Source organism: Dermacentor andersoni, chromosome 2 (genome assembly GCF_023375885.2).
Source record: "Dermacentor andersoni chromosome 2, qqDerAnde1_hic_scaffold, whole genome shotgun sequence".
Taxonomy (NCBI): domain Eukaryota; kingdom Metazoa; phylum Arthropoda; class Arachnida; order Ixodida; family Ixodidae; genus Dermacentor; species Dermacentor andersoni.
The window spans coordinates 222,033,022-222,053,170 of NC_092815.1; the positions used below are offsets into that span (position 1 = coordinate 222,033,022).

The window sequence follows — 20,149 nt, forward strand, 5'->3', positions numbered from 1 at the left end:
TTCTCGAAAGGTGCGGGGTAAAGCTGTTACACAGCTCAGTGCACCACCCCCAGTCGAATTCCGTTGAGAAGCTCCACTCCGTCATGAAGCGCGTGTTGAGAGCATTGTGGTTTGAACAACAAACTGACTGGGAACTGTGTCTGCCTGGGGTGACGTTGGCATTAAAGACCGCGCCGCATGCGGCTACGGGGTTTTCGCCAGCTGAGCTAGTGTACGGTCGCTCGCTGCGATCTCCGCTTCGCATGCTTCGAGACGGATCACTGCCCTCTCCAATGGCTGCAGACCATCTCTTCCACAAATGGCCGCCTCCTGCACTGGAGCCTCGCTTTGCAACAATATTCCTTTGAGGTGCGTTACAAAAAGGGGAGTCTCAACGGTAACGCCGATGGCTTAAGTCGAAGCCCCTAACGTGGGAATCAGCCTCAAAATTGTTTGTTACTGATGTTTTTCTTCCTGAGGCAGGATTTTTAACATATTGCTTTTGTGTAGTGTTTCAAAGTGATGATGTGCTTTCTAGTGCAATTTTCCGATTTGTGGACGCGTTCTGAGTGCTGCTAAACTACTGTAAGGAACTAGGCAGTAGTATAAAAGGGGAAAGAGCCTGGCAGGGCTTTGTGAGGGTTGTGCCGTGCTTGCTGACTGAGCGGTTGACTTTCGGCGTATTCTAACGCTTGCCGGGAACGAGAACAAAAATGTCAACTCTCCCGAAGTCACTTTGCAGTGTCCTGTGTGAACCTGAACGAGAGAACGAGGCCTTCTCCGTGCGCTGCGCTCAAGAAACGCCGACGGACGCCCGACTTCGGTTATGTGCATCATCGAGCGACATCCCTCCGGACAGCGGTTGCAGTCCCCTGACCATCGGGATCTCCTTCCCCCGGCGGGGCGGTCTGTTACGTTTCGCCTACAACGCGCGGTATAGCCGGCGCGGATGCAACGGACGCCGGGGCTTCCTTCAAAACGGCGGACATTTTGGCCCGTTCGGAGCTGCCGCGAAGCCTCCCCGCCAAGCGCGTCCAGGCGTGTTTCAGTGCCACGTGTCTTCGTGTGTGCGTGTGTGTGTGTGTGCCCACGCTTGTCAAAGCGCGGCAGCCGGGGAGAGGAGCTCCCCAAGTGTGAAGCGAAGAGGTCTGATCGGCGCCTGCTCGGCGGCTGAGTCACTACACTCGTCTCAACGTGTCTCTCAGTCTGTCCGTACCCGCCGTCACGTGGTCTCGTCACGAGGCCTTCCTTCTTGCCCTCAACTGCGAAAGTATAAGAGCAGCTGCCCCCGGACGCCAAGAGAGAGGCTCCGATTTCTTCTGTCGAGTTACGTGCTCTCCCGTCTCTCACTTCGGTCGACCTGACCGCCCGCTCTTTTGCGATGTTAGAATAAACCAGTTGTTCTGTTACCAGTCGACTCATGCTTTGCCGAGACCTTCGGATGCTTCCAGTGCCCCAGGCCGCCAGGCCAACGCTACCCTTGGGGCTTGCGACCCATTTGCAACAACGGGCGTCAGCGCTGAGTTTGCAACAACTCGTGCCAGCGGTGCGATTCTAACAGTAGCTTTCGATAATGTTCAACATGTTGCCGCGGATGCCCAGCGCCGACAGCTCGCGCAATATTCCGTACCGCAAAGTTGTATCGTACGCCTTTTCCATGTCAAGAAATACGGATAGGAAGGATTGTTTATGTATCAAAGCATCGCGAATGTTTGATTCGATGCGCATGAGATGGTCGGTTGTAGATCGCCCTTCCCTGAAGCCACATTGAAGTGGGTCAAGCATATTGCTGGACTCTAGAAAATGTACAAGACGGCGATTGATCATTTTTTCAAAAATCTTGCAATGACAGCTCGTAAGCGCTATAGGACGGTAGCTGGTCAGCAGTGATGTATCTTTACCGTGCTTCAAAACAGGGATAACAATAGCTTCTTTCCATTTAGATGGGAGGTACCCGGCAGCCCATATAGCATTGAAAAGTGCGAGTAGCGTTATTTGAGTATCGTTGTGGAGATGTTTAAGCATATCGTACATGATACTGTCAGGTCCAGGTGCAGAGCTCTGACATGCAGCCAAAGCAGCTGTCAGTTCGGCAACGTTAAAAGGCTGGTTTATAATTCGTTCTGTCTGCATTTGCGGTTGATGTCCTCACGTTCAGCTATTTGTTTGTGCTTTAGGAATGCCTTGGAATAATTATTTGAGCTGGAAATCCGCTCAAAATGTTCCCCAAGTGTGTCAGCTTGATCTTCTAAGCTATTGCCTTCATCGTTTACTAGGGGCAACGAATGAATTTCTTGTCCCTTTAGCCTTCTAAGCCCGTCCCACACTAGCCTCTTGAGTGTATGAATTTATATCTGAAAGGAACCTCTGCCAGCTTGCCCTCTTTGCCTGTCTTCGCGTTCGTCTTCCCTGGGGTTTAATCTGTTTAAATTCTAATAAATTTTCGGCGGTAGGGCATTCACGTAGTTTGCCCCATGCTTTATTTTGTCTCCTCCGTGCCTCTCTGTAGTCGTTATTCCACCAGGGGACCCGTCTTTTCAATGAAGTGCCGTTTGTCTGAGGGATGAATTTCTCTGCTACATCAATGGTAAGAGCGGTAAAATATGATACGGCATGATCTATGCTAAAATCACTTATAAAATCTGGTAATATGTAGGTGGATTCTTTAAAGCATACCCAATTAGCCTCGGCTCGGCTCGGAGTCATGTTGTGTTACTAGGTTTAGAGTTAATGGGAAGTGATCACTTCCAAATGGATTTTTAATTACAGACCACTCTAAATCAGGGAAGATAAAACTAGAACCGACAGACAGGTCTATTGAGGAGTATGAATTATGCTGTGGATTGTAGTAGGTCGTTTCTTTCTTATTAAAGAGGCACGCACTGGAGTTTAAAAGGAAATTTTCAATGAGTCCACCTCTTGAGTCGCATCGCGAGTCTGCCCACATCGGGTTATGGGCGTTAAAATCTCCCACGAGTATGTAAGGCTCGGGGAGCTGGTCAATGAGGTTATAAAAGTCTGTTTTTTCGAGACGCTGGTTTGGCGCTATATAAATGGAACACACTGTTACTAATTTGTGAAAAAGAATGGCACGAACTGACACTGCCTCGAGGGGCGTGTTAAGGGCGATGGGTCGGCAAGCGACAGACCTGTAGGGTACTATTGCTACACCGCCAGAGGCGGTAGCCTCGTCGCGGTCATTCCGACAGATAGAGTAATTACGAAGGAAATTAGTGTTTTTAGGTTTTAGATGTGTCTCTTGAACACACAGCAACCTTGGATTATCTTTGTGTGACAGTTCGTTAATGTCGTCGAGGTTACGTAAAAGTCCTCGTACATTCCACTATAGTGTTTGTGTTTCCATTATGATAAATTTGTTGGGTGCTGTGTGTTTAAGAGAGAAGAGTTAGCTCACGGGCCTTTTTCAGGCGCCGTGACGGGAGTTTTGTCTCTTTTGGAGCGATCGAGAGTGCCTCGCCGCTCCTTAGGCGCTGGTGGCGCCGTCTTGCTGGTGGTTGTGTCCATCGCCTCTTGCGGGGCGCTGGACAGGCGCTCTTCCGAGCGCTTTGTTTGGCGTGAAGGGCTCGGCACGTTGGACGAGGACTTTGAGGTCACCTGCCCGGAGGTAGATGGCCCCTTCTGCTGGGTTGGCGCAGCAGCGCTAGCTACAGCCGCCAGGGGGGCGGATGGCGTTTCTGCCGCCTCACTGGGTGTGAGTCGGACAGCCGCCAGAGACCGTTGTGGCGCTGCCCCCTGACGCGCCACTTCGGCAAATGTGTTTTTGGGCAGGTAGGATACCCGCCTGCGTGCCTCCTTGAAACTAATATTTTCTTTCACTTTTATCGTCACAATTTCTTTTTCTTTTTTCCAGGATGGGCACGACCGCGAGTATGCGGCGTGGTCCCCTTCACAATTTACACAATGGAGAGTGTTCTCGCAAGCTTCAGAAGTATGTTAATGGGCACTGCACTTGGCACAGGTTTGACGGCCTCGGCAGCTCTGCGAACTGTGGCCGAAACGTTGGCATTTGAAACATCTGAGCGGATTTGGCACATATGGCCTAACACGGAGCTTGATGTACCCTGCCTCGATCGACTCGGGCAGGACACTTGATCCGAAGCGGATTATCAAGTGCTTGGTTTGGATTTCTTTCCATCTCGCCTCATCTTACTTCTTTTGACATTGATTACATTCTGTTCACTGAAGCCCTCCAAGAGTTCAGCCTCAGTGAGCTCCAGCAAGTCATCGTCCGACACAACGCCGCGGGTGGTGTTCATAGTACGGTGCGGGGTTACTGTTAGCTGGTTATCCCCAAATGACACTAGCTTAGGCAGTTTCTCGTATTGCTTCTTATCGCGGAGCTCCAGGAGGAGATCACCGCTTGCCATCCTGGTCGCCTTATAACCGGCTCCAAAAACATCAGTCAGAGTCTTCGATACAAGGAAAGGTGAAATAGTGCGCACTGGTTTGCCTGGTTTTTCCGAGTGAACTACATGGAAGCGTGGGAAGTTGTGGACTTGGCGTCCGAAATACTGAAAGACTTCATCGGTGCGCCCTCTTTTGTGAGGGCGATCAGGGAGTTGAGGAAAGAAGCTATCTATAAATATATGTGATATTTCGGCAGTAACGCCAGCCACCCACCGTGGAGTCCTACAAGGGGACGCTGCAGGACCTGTGAAACACGGCCTGCAAACGCCAGCTGTACATTACCACTATAACCGAATATGAAATAACCTAGGTTGGCTATTCACGCAAGGTTAACCCTCGCCACCTGGAAGTCTGGAAGTAAGAAGAACTGAAGAGAAGACAGGAAAGATTGAAAGTGAGAGAGAAAGACGAAGATTGAAGAGAAGGACAGAAAAAGGTGACTGCCGATTTCCTCCAGGTGGGTCAGCCTGGAGGTGCCGTCTATGTGAAGCCGAGGCCGAAGAGGTGTGTTGGCTCCGCCGGTGGGCCTTAAAGGTCCAAACAGCCAGCATCGGCTCAACCCCCAGTATCCCCTTTTCCCCAGACACGGCTAAGCCGCGCACGGCAACACGTGGGAGGGTCCAACCCTCGTGTGCTCGGGTACGTGGTGTCGCAACACACCAAACGCCTGCTGACGCAGACGCCCCTGCGGGGGTAAAGTCGATCTAAGAACTGTTCTGGCCATAGCTAGACAAAACAACCTGAAGCTTAACAAATCAACACTGAAGTTGGCACTTTCAGCCATTAAATATCTGGGTCACCAGCTCCTCAGATGGGCTAGCCCCAGACCCTGACAAGGTCAGATCGATTGAGGCCATGTCACTTCCATCAAACAAGTCAAAACTGCAAAGATTCTTAGGAATGGTGACATATCTCACGAAGTTCATCCCTAATTTTTCGGAAACTACCAGTCCTCTGCGTGAGCTTCTCAAGGCAGATGTAGCGTGGCACTGGACAAGCCAGCACACAGAGACTTTCAAGCTCATCAAACAGAAGCTCACAACAGCACCTGTGTTGCGTTATTTTGACCCATACAAGCCGATTACAATTTCAACAGGTGCCAGCTCATACGGCCTGGGATCGGTTCTCTTGCAGGAAGGCAGACCAGTCGCATATGCTTCTGCAGCCCTTACACCTCCCCAACAACGTTATGCTCAAATAGAGAAATAACTTCTAGCTGTGGTGTTCGCATGCGAGCGGTTCCACTATTACACTTTTGGACGCTCTGCAACAGTGGAAACAGACCACAAACATCTTGTTGGACTGCAGACAAAGGACCTAACAAAAATGTCACCAAGACTGCAAAGACCTTTGCTCCGGCTACAGTGCTATAGCACTAAACTAGTGTATGTACTGGGGAAACAGCTAACTGTGGCTGATGCCTTGTCAAGATCCCCAAACCCCGAATCCAAGATGGAAACTGCTGACAGTGATCCAGGACTGTTGGTGTCCAGTCTGGTTCAAGCGTCGCCCACCAAGCTCAAGCAGATGCAGGAAGCAACCAAGTCGGGATCCAGTCTTGCAACAACTAACCAAGTACATTCAATAAGGATGGCCTGATCGCCCCAGTGATGTTCATCCTATGGCAAGACCACACTTTCATATAAGTAGTGAACTGTATATCACAGGCGGCTTCATTTGCTGTGGTCAACAGCTTGTCATTCCATCAGTCCTCCAGGCTGATGTTCTTGAGAAACTCCATCAGGCACATCGTGGCATAGTGGCTTGTAAAAGACTAGCAAGCCAGAGTGTTTATTGGCCCACACTCAACAAGGACATTGCCACCCTTGTCTCAAGCTGTGACACCTGCCAATCCACCCAGAAGGCGAACCCTCAGCAACCATTGCTTGACAGAGATCTGCCAGCACGACCATGGGAAAAGTAGGCCGTTGATTTCTTTCATTGTCAAGGCAATCCTTGTTGTTGACTACTTTTCAAAGTACGTTGAAGTGAAACGTATGGAAACCACTACGGCAGCTTCAGTTATTTTAGTCCTGAAGGACATCTTTTCACGCTTTGGACTCCCCAATGTGTTTATCTCAGATCAGAGACCACCGTTTGACTCGCAGGCATTCAGAGCATTCCTGCAAGAATGGGATATTGCTCATGAACCGTCATCACCCCACTACCCGAGGTCCAATGGGCAGGTCGAGAGAACAATACAGACTGTTAAGTCCATGCTGATCAAGTCGCACAGCGATGGCAAAGATCTGTCTTTGGTTCTCCTCAACTACCGTGCCACCCCAACCATTGGAGCATCTTCTCCAGCAGAGTTGCTAATGGGCAGGAAATTGAGAACGTTCATACCGACCTTGCCCCATAATCTGAAACCACACTACCCCACAGATGCACATCAGAAGCTCCTCAAACGCAGACAGAGTGCACAGCACAGATATGGAGACAACCACACTCGCATACTTGCACCTCTGAAGAAACATCAACCTGTATGGGTGAGGCACAAGAATGACTGGAAAAAAGCAGTCGTCACACAGGTTGGTCCTCAACCAAGGCGCTATACAGTGCAAACTACAAGTGGAGCAATTTATTTGCGTAACCGTGTGCACCTGAGGCCACGCACTCAGGTGATCCGTGAAGCCACTCGTACAGCAGAAGACTACACCCTGGATGAATCGGGGCCAACAAGTGCCCTGGATGCTACGCCTCACAACTATCCTGAAGAAGCAAGACATGCTTCGACATACGTGACAAGGGCTGGAACAGCCATACGGCCACCGGCCAGATTTCAGAACTGAACGTCATGAAGTGCGTGTTTTATTGTTGTAATCGTCACTCAAAAAGGGGCGTGTTATGTATCTCCTGGCGCCCCCTACAAATCCGACAGTTTTAATAAAGGCTAGGCCAGTCGTGGCCGCCAGAGTTGTTCTCAAGAAATGGAGTCTGTCACTCGCGGCTTCGTGCCGACGCATCTTTTAGCGTCCTCGATCACCCGCACCGGTGCGCACCGGGGCGCCTTGGTGCGCACTTTTATCCTCGATCAACCGCACCGGTGCGCACCGACCATCCTCGATCACCGGAAGCGCACCCTGTTGGAGCAGTTTTTTGTTGCCCCGTCTCGCACCGAGAAAATCGGCGGTGCGCCGGGGTGCAATCCCAGCAAGCACTGCGGGACGCGCGACGCGCGCGCGCGCATGCCGACTGCACTACCGCGGGCGCTCTGTTCCGATAGCTGCGGCATGGCTGCGGTTGCAACGGAGTTGACGGACCTTGCTAGTGGAGATGCCGCCAATGAGAAAGAAAGCGCTGCTAGTTGCCGCAATCGATGAGCTTTTTTCAAGTTCGTCTGACAGCGAAGACGACATGCTGATCGACCTCGTCCAAAAACAATGTGGTAAAGAGCGGCCGAAAGTGGACAGGTTCGTTGAACGGGTCGTCAGGCGCCTCGACGACACCGGAGTAAGGAGCCTGTCTATTTGCAGTTGTTTACTGCTGCCAAAGCATTGTGCAATGCCACCGCCATGTGATGTGTTGTGTCGTTTACTTGCAGTTCCGAAAGCATTTCCGGGTAAGCAGGAGCGTCTGCTACCGTCTGATTGCGGATTACGAGAACTCCAGTTTTTATCCAAAGCATCATGGAGGCCCACATGCGCAAAAATCGGCTGAGGAGCACGTTCTTTCGTTTTTTTGGTGAGTTGTTTGTCCCTGTTTGTTTCTAAATAATTTTAGTCAGGCACCTGCATTCGTGACAAGTTGTTTACTTCGTCAGGTTTGCAGGAAATAAGACTACCGAGCGAGCCGTCGCCGTCATGTTTGGAATGGCGGAGAGCACTGTGAATGGAATCATCGAACATGTGGCGGGCTTCTTGGACAGACAGACAGACAGAAAAACTTTATTCATAGCAAGTGAGTTTGGACTCCTCTGGGTCCCTGGACCACCGCACGGTCCCGCACTACGTCGAAACGTTCATGCTCCTTTTGTTCATGACGTCGGCAGCCCGAGCCACCGCAGTAACCTGCGATGTCGGGTCCGTCGACGAGAGCAGGACCTCCCAGTCCTCCCAGCTTGAGATGGCGGGCTGTCCCTGCGGGGGAGGATCGGCAGGGCAGCCAAAAAGGATGTGGGAGAGTGTGGCGTGAGGGTCTCCGCATAGGGAGCATGTAGGGGAGATGCCACAGTAGTGGGATAGCAGCTGAGGGGATGGGAGGGAGCGGGTCTGGAGGCGTCTCCAGAGGATCTGTTGGGAGTGCGTCAGGGAGGGGTGGGGAGGAGGGTAAGTCCGACGGTCCAAACGGGGTATTTGCGTGAGCTCCGCAAAGCTGTGTACCCGCTCCCTCGAGAAACCCGGATCGAGGCTGTCCTGAGCCCGGCAAATTAAACCTCGGGCCAATTTATCGGCAGCCTCGTTTCCGGGGTTCCCAGAGTGAGCCGGCACCCACCGGAGCTCAACCCTGCGTGGTAAATTCTGGGTGGGGATGTTCAACAAATTCCAGGCAGGGCTGTGAATTCTGCCTCTGGCAAAGTTGGACAAAGCAGTCTTTGAATCGCTAAATATGTATTCAGCATCCGAAAGGGCAAGGGCTAAGGCGATGGCGGTCTCCTCTGCGTCCTCAGGTGTAGAGCCCGAGGGAAGATGGTGAGTTAGGGGTCGGGGTAAGGTTGGGTTGTAAGCAACTGCTACAGCTTCATGCGTTGTACATGCGGCGTCCACCCAGATGGCTTTCTCGACTTGTCCGTAATACTTGTGGAGGGCATTTGCGCGAGCTACGCGGCGAGAGATGTGATATTGGGGATGGACGTTTCGAGGAAGGGGTTTCACTACAAGGGGTGTATGAATGTGTCGAGGAATGGCTATAAGCGTTGACTGATTAGCGGGTATGTTGATGCGAAGGGAGGCGAGGATATGGCGGTCAGTGGCGCTCGCGGCAAGTCTTAAATACTGCGTCTGAAGGTGCGCCTCAACTAGTTCAGGAAGCGTGTTATGCATGCCTAGTGCAAGGAGTTTGGCTGTGCTAGTGCTGCGAGGCAGGTTCAGGGCTGCCTTAGTTGCAAGGCGGATCATGGGGTTCACGCGCTCGGTTTCCGTGCAGTTCAGCTTGAGATATGGAGTGGCGTACAGAATGCGGCTTAGCGTAAAAGCATGTGCAACTTTCATGTTGTCTGCTTCGTCTAAACCCTTGTGCAGGGAAGATACGCGGCGTAGAAGCTGCAACACTGATTGCGTGGAGGCCTTCAGTGTTTTAAGGGTATGGTCATTGCGTCCGGAATCCTGCAGGTAGAGGCCAAGGATGCGCAGGGTGGGAGTGATGGGGATAGGGGATCCTTGTAAAGTGATTTGGATGGGTGAGTTAGCGGCAGATTTTGGTCTAATTAGGAGGAGCGCGGACTTCGAGGGGGAACATTCGAGTCCGATAGATGATACGTGAGCGGAGATCGTGTCGACTGCTAATTGCAGAGTTTCCTCAATTTCCCCGTCTGAGCCATGAGTGGTCCATGCGGTAATATCATCAGCGTACAGAGTATGTTTTAGGTGTGGGATGAGATTGAGCTTCTGGGCTAAGGGAATGAGAGCAATGTTAAATAATAGAGGGGAGAGGACCGCACCTTGCGGGGTTCCAAATTCACCGAGTGTATAAGAGGGTGTGCTGAGCTGATCAATGTGCAAGGAGGCAGTGCGGCCAGAGAGGAAGGCGCGAGCGTAGTTGTAGGTCTTAGGGCCTACCTGTAGTTCCTGCAGTTCCCGTAAGATGGCAGCGTGTCGAATTCTGTCAAATGCCTTATTGAGGTCAACCGCCAGGATGGCTTTAGTAAGATGGGGGATGGTATCATCAAGCACATCGTGCGTAATTTGAAGTAGGGCATCCTGCGCAGATAGATGCGCACGAAAGCCGACCATACTGGGGGGGAAAAGGTGATTTTCTTCCATGTACGTTGTCAGTCGGGCAAGGATTATGTGCTCAAAGGTCTTGCCGAGGCAAGATGTAAGAGAAATGGGGCGGATGTTCTCGAGGGTGATGGGCTTGTGAGGTTTTGGGATAAATATAATTTTTCCATGCTTCCAGGAGGCAGGGAGGGTACCTGCCTCCCAGCACTCGTTAAAGTAGGTAACGAGGTGAGATATGGAGACATCATCAAGATTTCGGATGGCAGCATTCGTAATTTGATCTTCCCCGGGTGTGGTATTGCGCAATTTCAATAGGGCTGCGTGAAATTCAGATTCTGTAATAGGAGCGTCAAGCTGTGGCTGGGGTGAGCCCGTGTACTCGGGATGTTTGCAAGGAGGACCTGGGGTGGTATAGGTGCATTTCACCTGTGCGAGGAAGGCATCGGTGTCCTGCCGATGATTATGAGTGAGGCGGCGAATGCTAAGGCGCGTCTGAGTTTTAGATTTCGTGGGATCGAGCATATGGCGTAACAGGTGCCAAGCACGGGTTGTGGAGAGATTGCCTCGGAGGCCGTCACAAACCTGAGCCCAGTTAGCTTTGCAAAGAGTGGCACCATGTTGTTCTATTTGGGATTGAAGCTGGGTGAGTTTGAGTTTTAGTTTCCTGTTGTGCTTTTGAGTTCTCCACCTTCGCGTTATGTTCTCTTGAGCTTCAAGAAGGTGGGCGAGCTTACTGTCGATAACGGGGGTGTCTGGGGTAGTATCGAGCGTTTGGGTATGTTGGCGAATGTCTTTCTGTAACTGAGTAGTCCAGGTGTCTAGGTCGAAGGGGCCCTGTGCTGGCTGCGCTTGCCTAAATTTACGGAGCTGATCCCAATTAGTGTGCCTAGCGGTAAATTTGCGCTGAGGTCGGCGATAGTTCACCGCTATGCGAATCAGGTGGTGGTCGCTGCCTAGTGTGGCTTGCGTTCTTTCCCACTGTAGGTGAGCCAAGTTTCTACCAAGCGTGAGGTCTGGGCTAGTATCGGCAGTAACACTGTTACCAACCCGCGTAGGTAGGCTAAAATCATTAAAGATGGTCAGGTGAAGTAATAGCGTATTATTGTATAAAACTGTGCCTCTGTGGTCGGTGCGTCGATAGCCCCAGTCCACGTGAGCGCAGTTAAAGTCACCGGCAACCAGTAGGGGGTTTGATCCGGCCATTTGGGTTACGGATTTGAGGAGTGGAGCAAGTAGGTGAATCGGCTGTCGTGGGAGAAGATAGCAGTTAAGCATGAACAGGGGAGATTGTGCAGGGGTGTGGGGTAAAATTTCGATGAAGGTGTGAGCAATAGGCGAGGTAACGTCGTGCTCCGCGTGATGCAAAGTGTTACAGACGTATGTAACCACCCGAGGAAGATCAGTGGAGTCAGAGGGGATAACGGCGTATCCTAGCAGTTGCCTGCAAACATTGGCATCCTGGATAGCGATAATGTCTGGTGGGGACAAAGAATTGGCGATAATCTGCTGCAGAGGGTCGCGCTTTCGCCGAAAGCCCCTGCAATTCTATTGAATAATTTGTAAGGAATTATGGTGCCTCGGAGGAGCCATGTTGAAGGGTGGCGGGGCGAAGGAGGAGTGCAGAAGGCGGGACTGCGGGAGGAGAGGCCGCTGACAGTCCAGATATAAGGTTAGCTAAACGCTCTTCAACCTTGGCCATGATGCTAGATATGACCCTATCTATTATACCGGTAATGGTAGCTTCACTCATAGTCTGGCACTGTGCAGTGACCTGCGCAGTAATGCGCTCTGTGAACTTGGATTCTAGGTTTTGGGCGAGGTCCTGAAATTTGGCTTCCAGGTCTATAGGTTGGACTGGGCTCTCATCAGGCCTCCTCTTTTTCTGAGGAGGTTGGTCGGACGGGTTGGATGAGGAAGATGGGGATGGTGGAGTGGGGGGTAGAGCAGGGGTGGAGGTAGAGAGGGCTGCCTTGAGCTGCCTTACCTCATCCCGCAGAGCCTTCACGTCCGAGTCCTGGGAAGTCATGATGTTCGTCTTGGCAACCTTGGAAGCCCATGTAGAGGTAGACGGGAGGGTCGTGCTAAGCGGGGGAAAGTCCTTCTTGGTAGGGAACTTTGACTTCTGGGGCGGTGGGCTAAGTCGTTTGGTGGCGGTATTTCTTGCCTTGCACGAGCCGGTGCCCGTGAGGTGCTGCCCCCCACAGAGAATGCAGATCGGGATGCAGGAGGGAACATCTTGCAGCTCATGCTTGTCCCCGCACCGTGGGCAGAGACCACTCTTGGGGTGGGGGCACACGTCGTGTCTGTGGCCCGGTCGACGACAGTTTGTGCACGCGTCTGGACTTCCCTTGTACGCCGTGCATCTATGCACTACACTCATGTAGCGTATGGTGTGAGGGACTGGGCCATGCGCAAATGTAATCAATATGGAAAGGGTCCTACCCATTCTGCGGGCTGCGATGATATCAGCTTCCGGGTTGCGAGTCTGGAGGTCTTGTAGCATCTCTTCCGGTGTTTCCGCCCAGTAGGCTTGCGAGATGACTCCGCGCGCAGCAGCGGGCGGCGGTGCGATGTAGGCGGCGACGGGGTAACTGGTTTCTTGAAGGATCACTTCCTTGATTTGGACGAGGTGAAGGGCCGTTGACTCGTGAGGTGTAGCGACCGTGAAGGTGTTATTCGTCGGGTGAATCCGGAGGTGAAACTCTCCTAGGTCCCGGTCAGCGGCGGTGACTCGCAGAGCTTTCATGAGTGGCTGCGCCATGGCTCCGTTCAAAGCGAGGCCTCCTCTCGGTCGGAAGACCACCCTTATAGTGCCGGGAGGGAGTGAAGCAAGTTGCTTACTTCGCAATGCGATTGCGTGCGTCACGCGCAGCTGTTGCTGTTGAGCACGGTATGTCGGCTTGAAGGTCGCAGGGGCAGTGTCGGCCGGAGCACCGACGGCGGGCGCGGCAGGCTTATCTCGAACAGGGGCTGCATGAGGAGGCACAACGAGCGTTTCCGGGCTTGGTTTGCCTCCCTTGTACGCGCGGAGTATCGTGGTCCACTCACTGGGTCTGAACGTTGTCGGGTCGAGGTCTTCGCCCTGCGATTGCACCTCCATGGCTGTTGGGGGTGGGTGCGCTACCAGTGATTGGCCTAGCCTCTAGCGAGGCAAGACCCAGTGCGGCGGCTGGCCAGGAGCAGACTTTCCGACATCGATACGGTCCAAAAAAGTTCGGATGTAGGTTTAGCGGTCGGCAGCGGCGCAAACGGAGGGGATTCGTGCGTATTCCGTGGTGACTGGCACACACAGTCCTTCTTGGACAGCATCAGCGCGGATGTGATGCGCTTCCCAGACACGCCTGAAAAAAAAAAGAGCAGCCAGCGCCGAGTTCGAAGAAGTAAGGCGACGGTGTTGTCATAAATGCTTTTATGGGGCAGTTGTTTATTTAAACCTTTTTTTAAATATTAGAATCCAGAGGAGTTTGTTTCTGGACCGCTGTTTGCTGCTTGTTATGCATCCCGCAACATTCGAAATCTCGGTGAGAGAGGCCCTAGTTCTCTCCTCTTTCACAAATGCGCTACCATTAAGAACATGGCTTACAAACAAACCATGCCTTGGGCTCTTAAATTTTGACAAGTGCTCTACGTTTCTGTTGGGGACTGCATATGAAGTCGAATAGAGAATATATGAAAGAAAGGAATAATATGAAGGAATTGTATTTTAAGTGCAAGGTTTAATCCCTCCTTTGCCCTGCATGCTTTTAATTCTAATCCATCCTCAGGCTGACACGTTTCATGGCAACTGTCTCGCCGTGTTCACTTTTTAGTCACCCACTGCTTTTATTCTCTGGTGAGCACTACCTGTGCATACTGTAATCACAGGTAAGGCATTTACCCAGCGTTAATTTTCTCTCCCTGTATGACTGCCCATATTGTAGTTCTTCCAACACATTTTAGCAGCATTTTTTCGCATATTGTGTATTTTAATTATAGTTAATACTGGTATTTCAGCATGCTAAAGAAAGTAACTGGGAATGTAAATTCAAAACCCATTAATGTTTCACTGGCTTCAGATTTCAGGTTTTCCAAATGTCTTGGGATGTATTGACGGGACATACATAGAAACGAGGTGTCCAGCCGGGAAGATTGCCTCAACATATACAAACAGGCATGACAAGAAGTCATACGGCGTTCAGGCAATTTGCACTGCTGATCGCAAGTTTGTGGATGTGTTCCTTGGTCCCACAGGCAAGATGCACGACGCTGACACATTCAAGCGCAGTTTTGCTTTAGATAAACTGCCAGGAGTTTGTGAAGGCAAGTATCATCTGCTTGGTGATGCTGCCTATCCACTCCGAGAATATCTCCTGACACCATTCAGGGACTATGGTTCCCTGACCCCTGAATGTGTAAAATATAACTTGCGCTTGAGCCAAACACGAGTACGCATTGAAAATGCTTTTGGCTTGCTGAAAGGACGTTTCAGGCAACTTTTGTACTTGGAATTCTGGACAGTGAAGAAGGCCACATTGTTCATTCTTGCATGCTGCGTACTCCACAACATGTGCATTGAAGGTGGGGACAGTGGCCTTGACTATGAGGATGTGGGTACCACAAATGCCAGCAGGCCAAACCCGATTGAAATGCTAGCTTCTGTAGACTCAAAAACAGAAAAAGTGCTGAAGCAGCTAGGAGAAAAGAAACGGAAGCAAATTGTACGGTACCTTCAGACCATTCAGTGAGCCACGACTATTTAGTACTGAATCTGGCTGTTCATCTATTTTTTCGGTTTAGCTTCATAATGTCTTCCAACCGCTTTCGTGGCCGTAAGAAAAATGAGGGTTCATTGCAGGTTCATATTATTATTTTCTAGTGGCAATTTTAGATTATTGATATCAGCATGCAGCACGAGAATAATGCAGGCAATTGAATATAATATCTCATTATATTATGGTGGCTTTTCGTAGTGGTAACAGTAGTCCTGCTTAGATAACAGATGAATGAAGGAAGCTGTCAAAACAGATATTTAGAGCATTTAAGGACTTTATCATTTTCAAAGATATTGTGCCGGCAGGTTTTTTGTAAGTAGTAGGCTACAACAAATTGTCTGCTTGTAATTACCACGTAGAATAACACAGAAGTGTGGGAGGCAAGAGAGAGTGTACGCTGCATTTTAATGCTAGCTGCACTTGCTGCTGTTGACCAAGCATGGCTGAGAGAGGGCCACCTGTACACTGCATTTCCATGCATCAGTGCCAAGAGTCTCGTGGTTATGTGCTGCACTTTCATATTCTCGTTTTTGCTAAGCCACAATTCGTAAGATACCCTTACCATGCCTTGTTCTCGCAGCTTGTTTTGTACAAGTGATCCACAAATAAATATTCTTTACCTTACTTAGGTTCTCTGTCATGTGTCTTGAGCCAGACGCAGTGAGTTGTAATAGAATACATCATGAATACTCACAAGGTGTATCGTTCAATGTATTTATTAAGTATTATGAACAGAAATGAAATGGAGGATACAATATGATTTAAAACGTAATGATCACAACAACACATTGCACAGCATTGCCACTTTTGCCTAAGTGGTGGTAAGTAAAATGCATAATGACGTGCTTCGCAGGTAAGAGGTTGACTAAATGCACACTAACCTTGTCCTATTCTCTTTATCTCAACCTACGGGCAGTTTTATGTTCTTTTAGCCAAGGACCAAGTACAGATGTCGCACACTACGGACTCCAGGAAGACGCTGCTACTGTAGGCTGATTTGGTGCCCCCAGCAGGTGTTTCAACAGCTCCACCTTCTCTTTGTGTCGTCGCTCTCGCTGCTTTTCTCTATCTTCATGAATTTTCCACATCATTTCTGGGATGCTTAGTTTTGATCTTTTGGGTGGAACTGTGTCATTTTGCTTCTCTGATCTATACTCAACCCTTCCTGGTCCTCGCAAAAGCTCAGGTTCAAAACTGTCGTCTATGGATTTAATCTTAGCCAATTCGTCGTCAAAGGGAATTTCTGTGGGCTCGGCACCTGAGGTTGCATTGTGTTTTTTTGCTTCAGAGCGCCTCTTTTTTATGGTCTTAAATCTGTTCTGGCACTGCTCTGCAGTTTTGAAGTGTCCTGTTTCATCTTCTATATCTAGAGCAATTGCAGCCCACATGGCCTTCTTGTTCTTAAATCTTTTCATCGGGCCCACTTGGCTCAAGTAATCATAAAATTTGTCAAGAAGGACCCTTGTTTCCCCTTCACTCCATTCACTTGTTTGAGAAACCTTCGCGTCCTGGTCATATCTTTCATCAGCATCTGGTAATGAGAGAACAAATTCATTCACGTAAATAAATGTACAAATGGCTCTGTCAGTACCATCCAAGAAATAATAGCCACAAAATTGACAATGGCAAGGGCAATACATGTGAAAGAAAGCTAACTGTCGACTGAACATACCCAGTCAAAAAAATAATAATAATGAGCCCTGTTGGCGCCAGTTGAACCCAATAGGTCAACTGATTGAGCTCATGAATCCAATTGCGTATTCCTTTGGGCCCAATAGGATGGTGCGCCATTGGTGTTATTGGGTGAAGTTATTTCCAATTGGAAGCACCGATTGTGCTCAAATGATTGAGTTCAATGGGTGGCAAAAACACAACTAGTGTTTGACCAGTAATTCCAGTTAGAAATGTTCTAATAGGGCCTTTTTTCAGCGGACATGCATAGTTTCAGAATTCCAATTATATTTATTTCGTAACGAGTCTCGTTTCTCCTACACTTTAGTGTGCTCGGTGGGCGATATACTTGAACGTCTATAAAAAACTTGAAGAAATGCAATACTTGCCAGGGCTGCTAGACAAGCTGCTGCTCGCAATTACTGATGGTCCTGCGGCTGCACTCGGACCATCGGCTTTCGCATTGCTGTTCGCACTGCCGGTGATCGACTCTACCAACGCATGCAGCTTTGTCGGATCTGTAAAGCGTAAAAAGTTATTTCGTATAATTATGTGGCTTCCCATATTTGTGCTACTAGAACTTGCTGGGAGCAGGCCGCGGAAGCGCATCGCGCTGTGTTGCTGACAGTACGCCCGACTGCCCGCGCGTACGTTGCTAAAAACGAATACTTACTCGCCAGAACATCGTTCATTTCATCCACAGACATCGCCACATGATGTCTCTTGCCATTAATTATAAAATCCATTTGTGTTTGATTGCAGCCGGGTACGCCGGAGCACGCGGTTTGACAAGGTTCGAGTTTGCCACGGATGCTCAGCACCTGTAAACAACCAAATGTGGCGCGCGCGCGCGTTCGCGCACGTTTTGCGCGCCAGGGGCATGGTGGCGCTGCATGCAGGCACCTGCACGGGGGGCAGTTTTGTCCTCGATGTTGACCCTCCGCAGTGCGCCACCACCGCGGTGCGAAGCGCACCATTCTGGTTTCGGGGCAACCCCGGGGCAAGGTGATCGAGGACGCTATTTGAAACCCTACGCAACTAACCCAAACAACATAACAAAAAGAACTCCACTCCCTGCAAACAGCCGAGGTCGTCGTCGATGCGCAGTGACAGGTAAACGTCCTTGCGCGTTATCTTGTTCAGACGTCGGTAGTCGACGCAGAATTGAATAGAGCCATCCTTATTCTTAACGAGAACGACCGGGGATGCCCAGGGACTGTTGGAAGGCTGCACAACGCCGCCTTGAGTATGGCAGCAACCTGGTGGTCAATGACACGGCGCTCAGAGGCGGATACTCGGTAAGGACGCTGCCGTATAGGTGCATGACTGCCGGTATCTATCTGATGAAAAACGGTCGATGTGCGGCCCAAACCGGAAGCATGGCTGTCGAAAGAAGCGCTGAACTTCTGCAGGAGAGCGATAAGCTGGCTTCGTTCTGAAGATGACGTTCCATCGTCGATGGAGCAGTGGAAAGCGTCGAGTGACTGATCAAGCGCTGGGTCACAAGTAAGTGCGCCAAGGTCCGCAGAAGTAGAAACGGCAAGAGCGTCAAAGATGCAAAAGGTGTCGACTGGTTGAACGAGGCCTAGGCATTCACCATGAAATAAAGGTAAAGGGCAGGTGTGAATAGTAAGGAGAGCAAAGGGCAGCGGAGAATATCGGCGGAGAATGAACACCTCAGAGGGCGTAAAGAGAACTGTGCCATCAGAAATAGCGGCGCACGACGCAGGCACAAGCAGGGAAGAGCGTGAAAGGATGGCATTGTCTTCGGAAACAAAGAGTTTAACACTAGAAGGGTCGTTTTCGATAGTCTCGACGTCGGGAAGTGCAGAAAGTTCGAGTTGGGCGCGACAACAGTGAATAACGGCGTTATTATTTGCAAGGAAGTCCCAGCCTAATGTAATGTCATGCGAACACGAGGGCAGTATGACGAATTCGACAGTATACAGTTGGCCTTGGATGAAGACGCGAGCAGTACAGGCAGCGAGAGGCGTTATATTTTGAGCGTTCACGGTTCGAAGGGAGAAGTCGGAGAGAGGCGTCAAAACCTTTCGAAGTGTGCGGCAGAGTGCGGCGGAAATTACGGATACGGCGACTCCTGTATCTACAAGTGCCAGGACGGCGATACCTTCGACAGACACTTCAATTACGTTGGCTGGAGAGGGACGAGGACTTGGGCATTGCGACGTGGACGCAGTTCGTACCTAGGGAACTGCGGCCATCAGTTTTCCTGCTCGGTGGACACGGGACGGCGCCGCATCGGAGAAATCGAGCGACGACGGGGAGATGGTGATCGTCAAGTAGAGGCGGTTGGGCGGTCAGGGGAAAAGGAAGAGGTAGGAAGATTGGAAGGCGAAGAGGAAAACGGAGCTGGGAAAGGTGGCGCTCGCCGGATGTTCCGAAGAGAAAGCATGGAACGACGGCAATGGCACACCATGTGACCAGCACCACCACAAGCAAAGCATATTGGGCGGTCATCGAAGGTGCGCCACTGGTGGGGGTAACGTCCGAGTCGTGGTTGAGAAGTCGGAAAATGCTGTCGGTCGGGTAGCGGCATAGGAGGAGGAAAATGCTGTCGGTCGTGAAGCGGCGCAGATGGCGGCAAAAATGTCGGCGGTCGATGCATAGAGGGTGGCAAGAGCGTTTGTGGACGATATCGGGAAACTGCTTCAGCCTAAGTGAGAGGTGCAGTGACTGGTGCCTGCTCAGCGGCTAGACGAACGGCTTGAGATACTTGCTCTTGAATGAAGTCGCGGATCGTAGGAGGCAAAGCGGGTGGTGCTTCCGGGACGGAAGATATCAAAGATAGCTCGCGGGCGACCTCTGCGCGAACGAATTCCTGAATTTTTATGAACAGATGAGCATGGTTGTCGTCGACTCCAAGGCTTGACAGAGAGTCGGCGGGCGGAGTGGGACGTCGGGTGTGAAGCCGTTGCCTGCGCAACTCGTCGTAACTCTGGCGCAATTCCATCACTTCAGCGACGGTGTGAGGACTCTTCGATAATAACATTTGAAACGCGTCGTCCTGAATACCCTTCATTATATGTTTGATCTTCTCCTCCTCTGACATCGACGCGTTCACCCGTTTGCAAAGGTCGACAATGTCCTCAATGTAGCTCGTGAAGTTTTCTCCGGTCTCTTGGGATCGTGTGCGCAAACGTTGTTCTGCACGAAGCTTTCGTACTGCTGGCCGACCGAAAACTTGGGTAAAGCTGGTCTTGAAGACCAACCACGAAGTGAGGTCGGCTTCATGGTTTAGAAACCATAGTTTCGCAACGTCCGTAGGATAGAAGGGGATGTTTCTCAACTTGGTAACATCGCTCCACTGGTTATGTGCACTCACTCGCTCATAAGAGGAGATCCAATCTTCAACGTCTTTGTCATCTGTGCCGGAGAAGAAAGGGGGATCTCGCTGAAGCAAGGCACCGGCACAAACCAAGG

The 20,149-nt window shown here is 50.7% G+C and overlaps 1 protein-coding gene and 1 pseudogene across 1 annotated transcript; one reads left to right on the forward strand and one right to left on the reverse strand.

Annotated features, from left to right (window-relative positions):
- Window positions 1-7,389: 7,389 nt before the first annotated feature.
- Window positions 7,390-15,661, forward strand: LOC126530430 (putative nuclease HARBI1; annotated as a pseudogene).
- LOC140216224 (uncharacterized) lies at window positions 8,170-13,065 on the reverse strand. The gene is made up of 2 exons (XM_072286623.1): window positions 12,271-13,065; window positions 8,170-8,486 (listed from the first exon to the last, which is right to left on the reverse strand). The coding sequence occupies exons 1-2, from the start codon at window positions 13,045-13,047 to the stop codon at window positions 8,355-8,357; spliced, it is 909 nt and encodes a 302-aa protein (XP_072142724.1). The 5' UTR covers window positions 13,048-13,065; the 3' UTR covers window positions 8,170-8,354.
- Window positions 15,662-20,149: the final 4,488 nt, after the last annotated feature.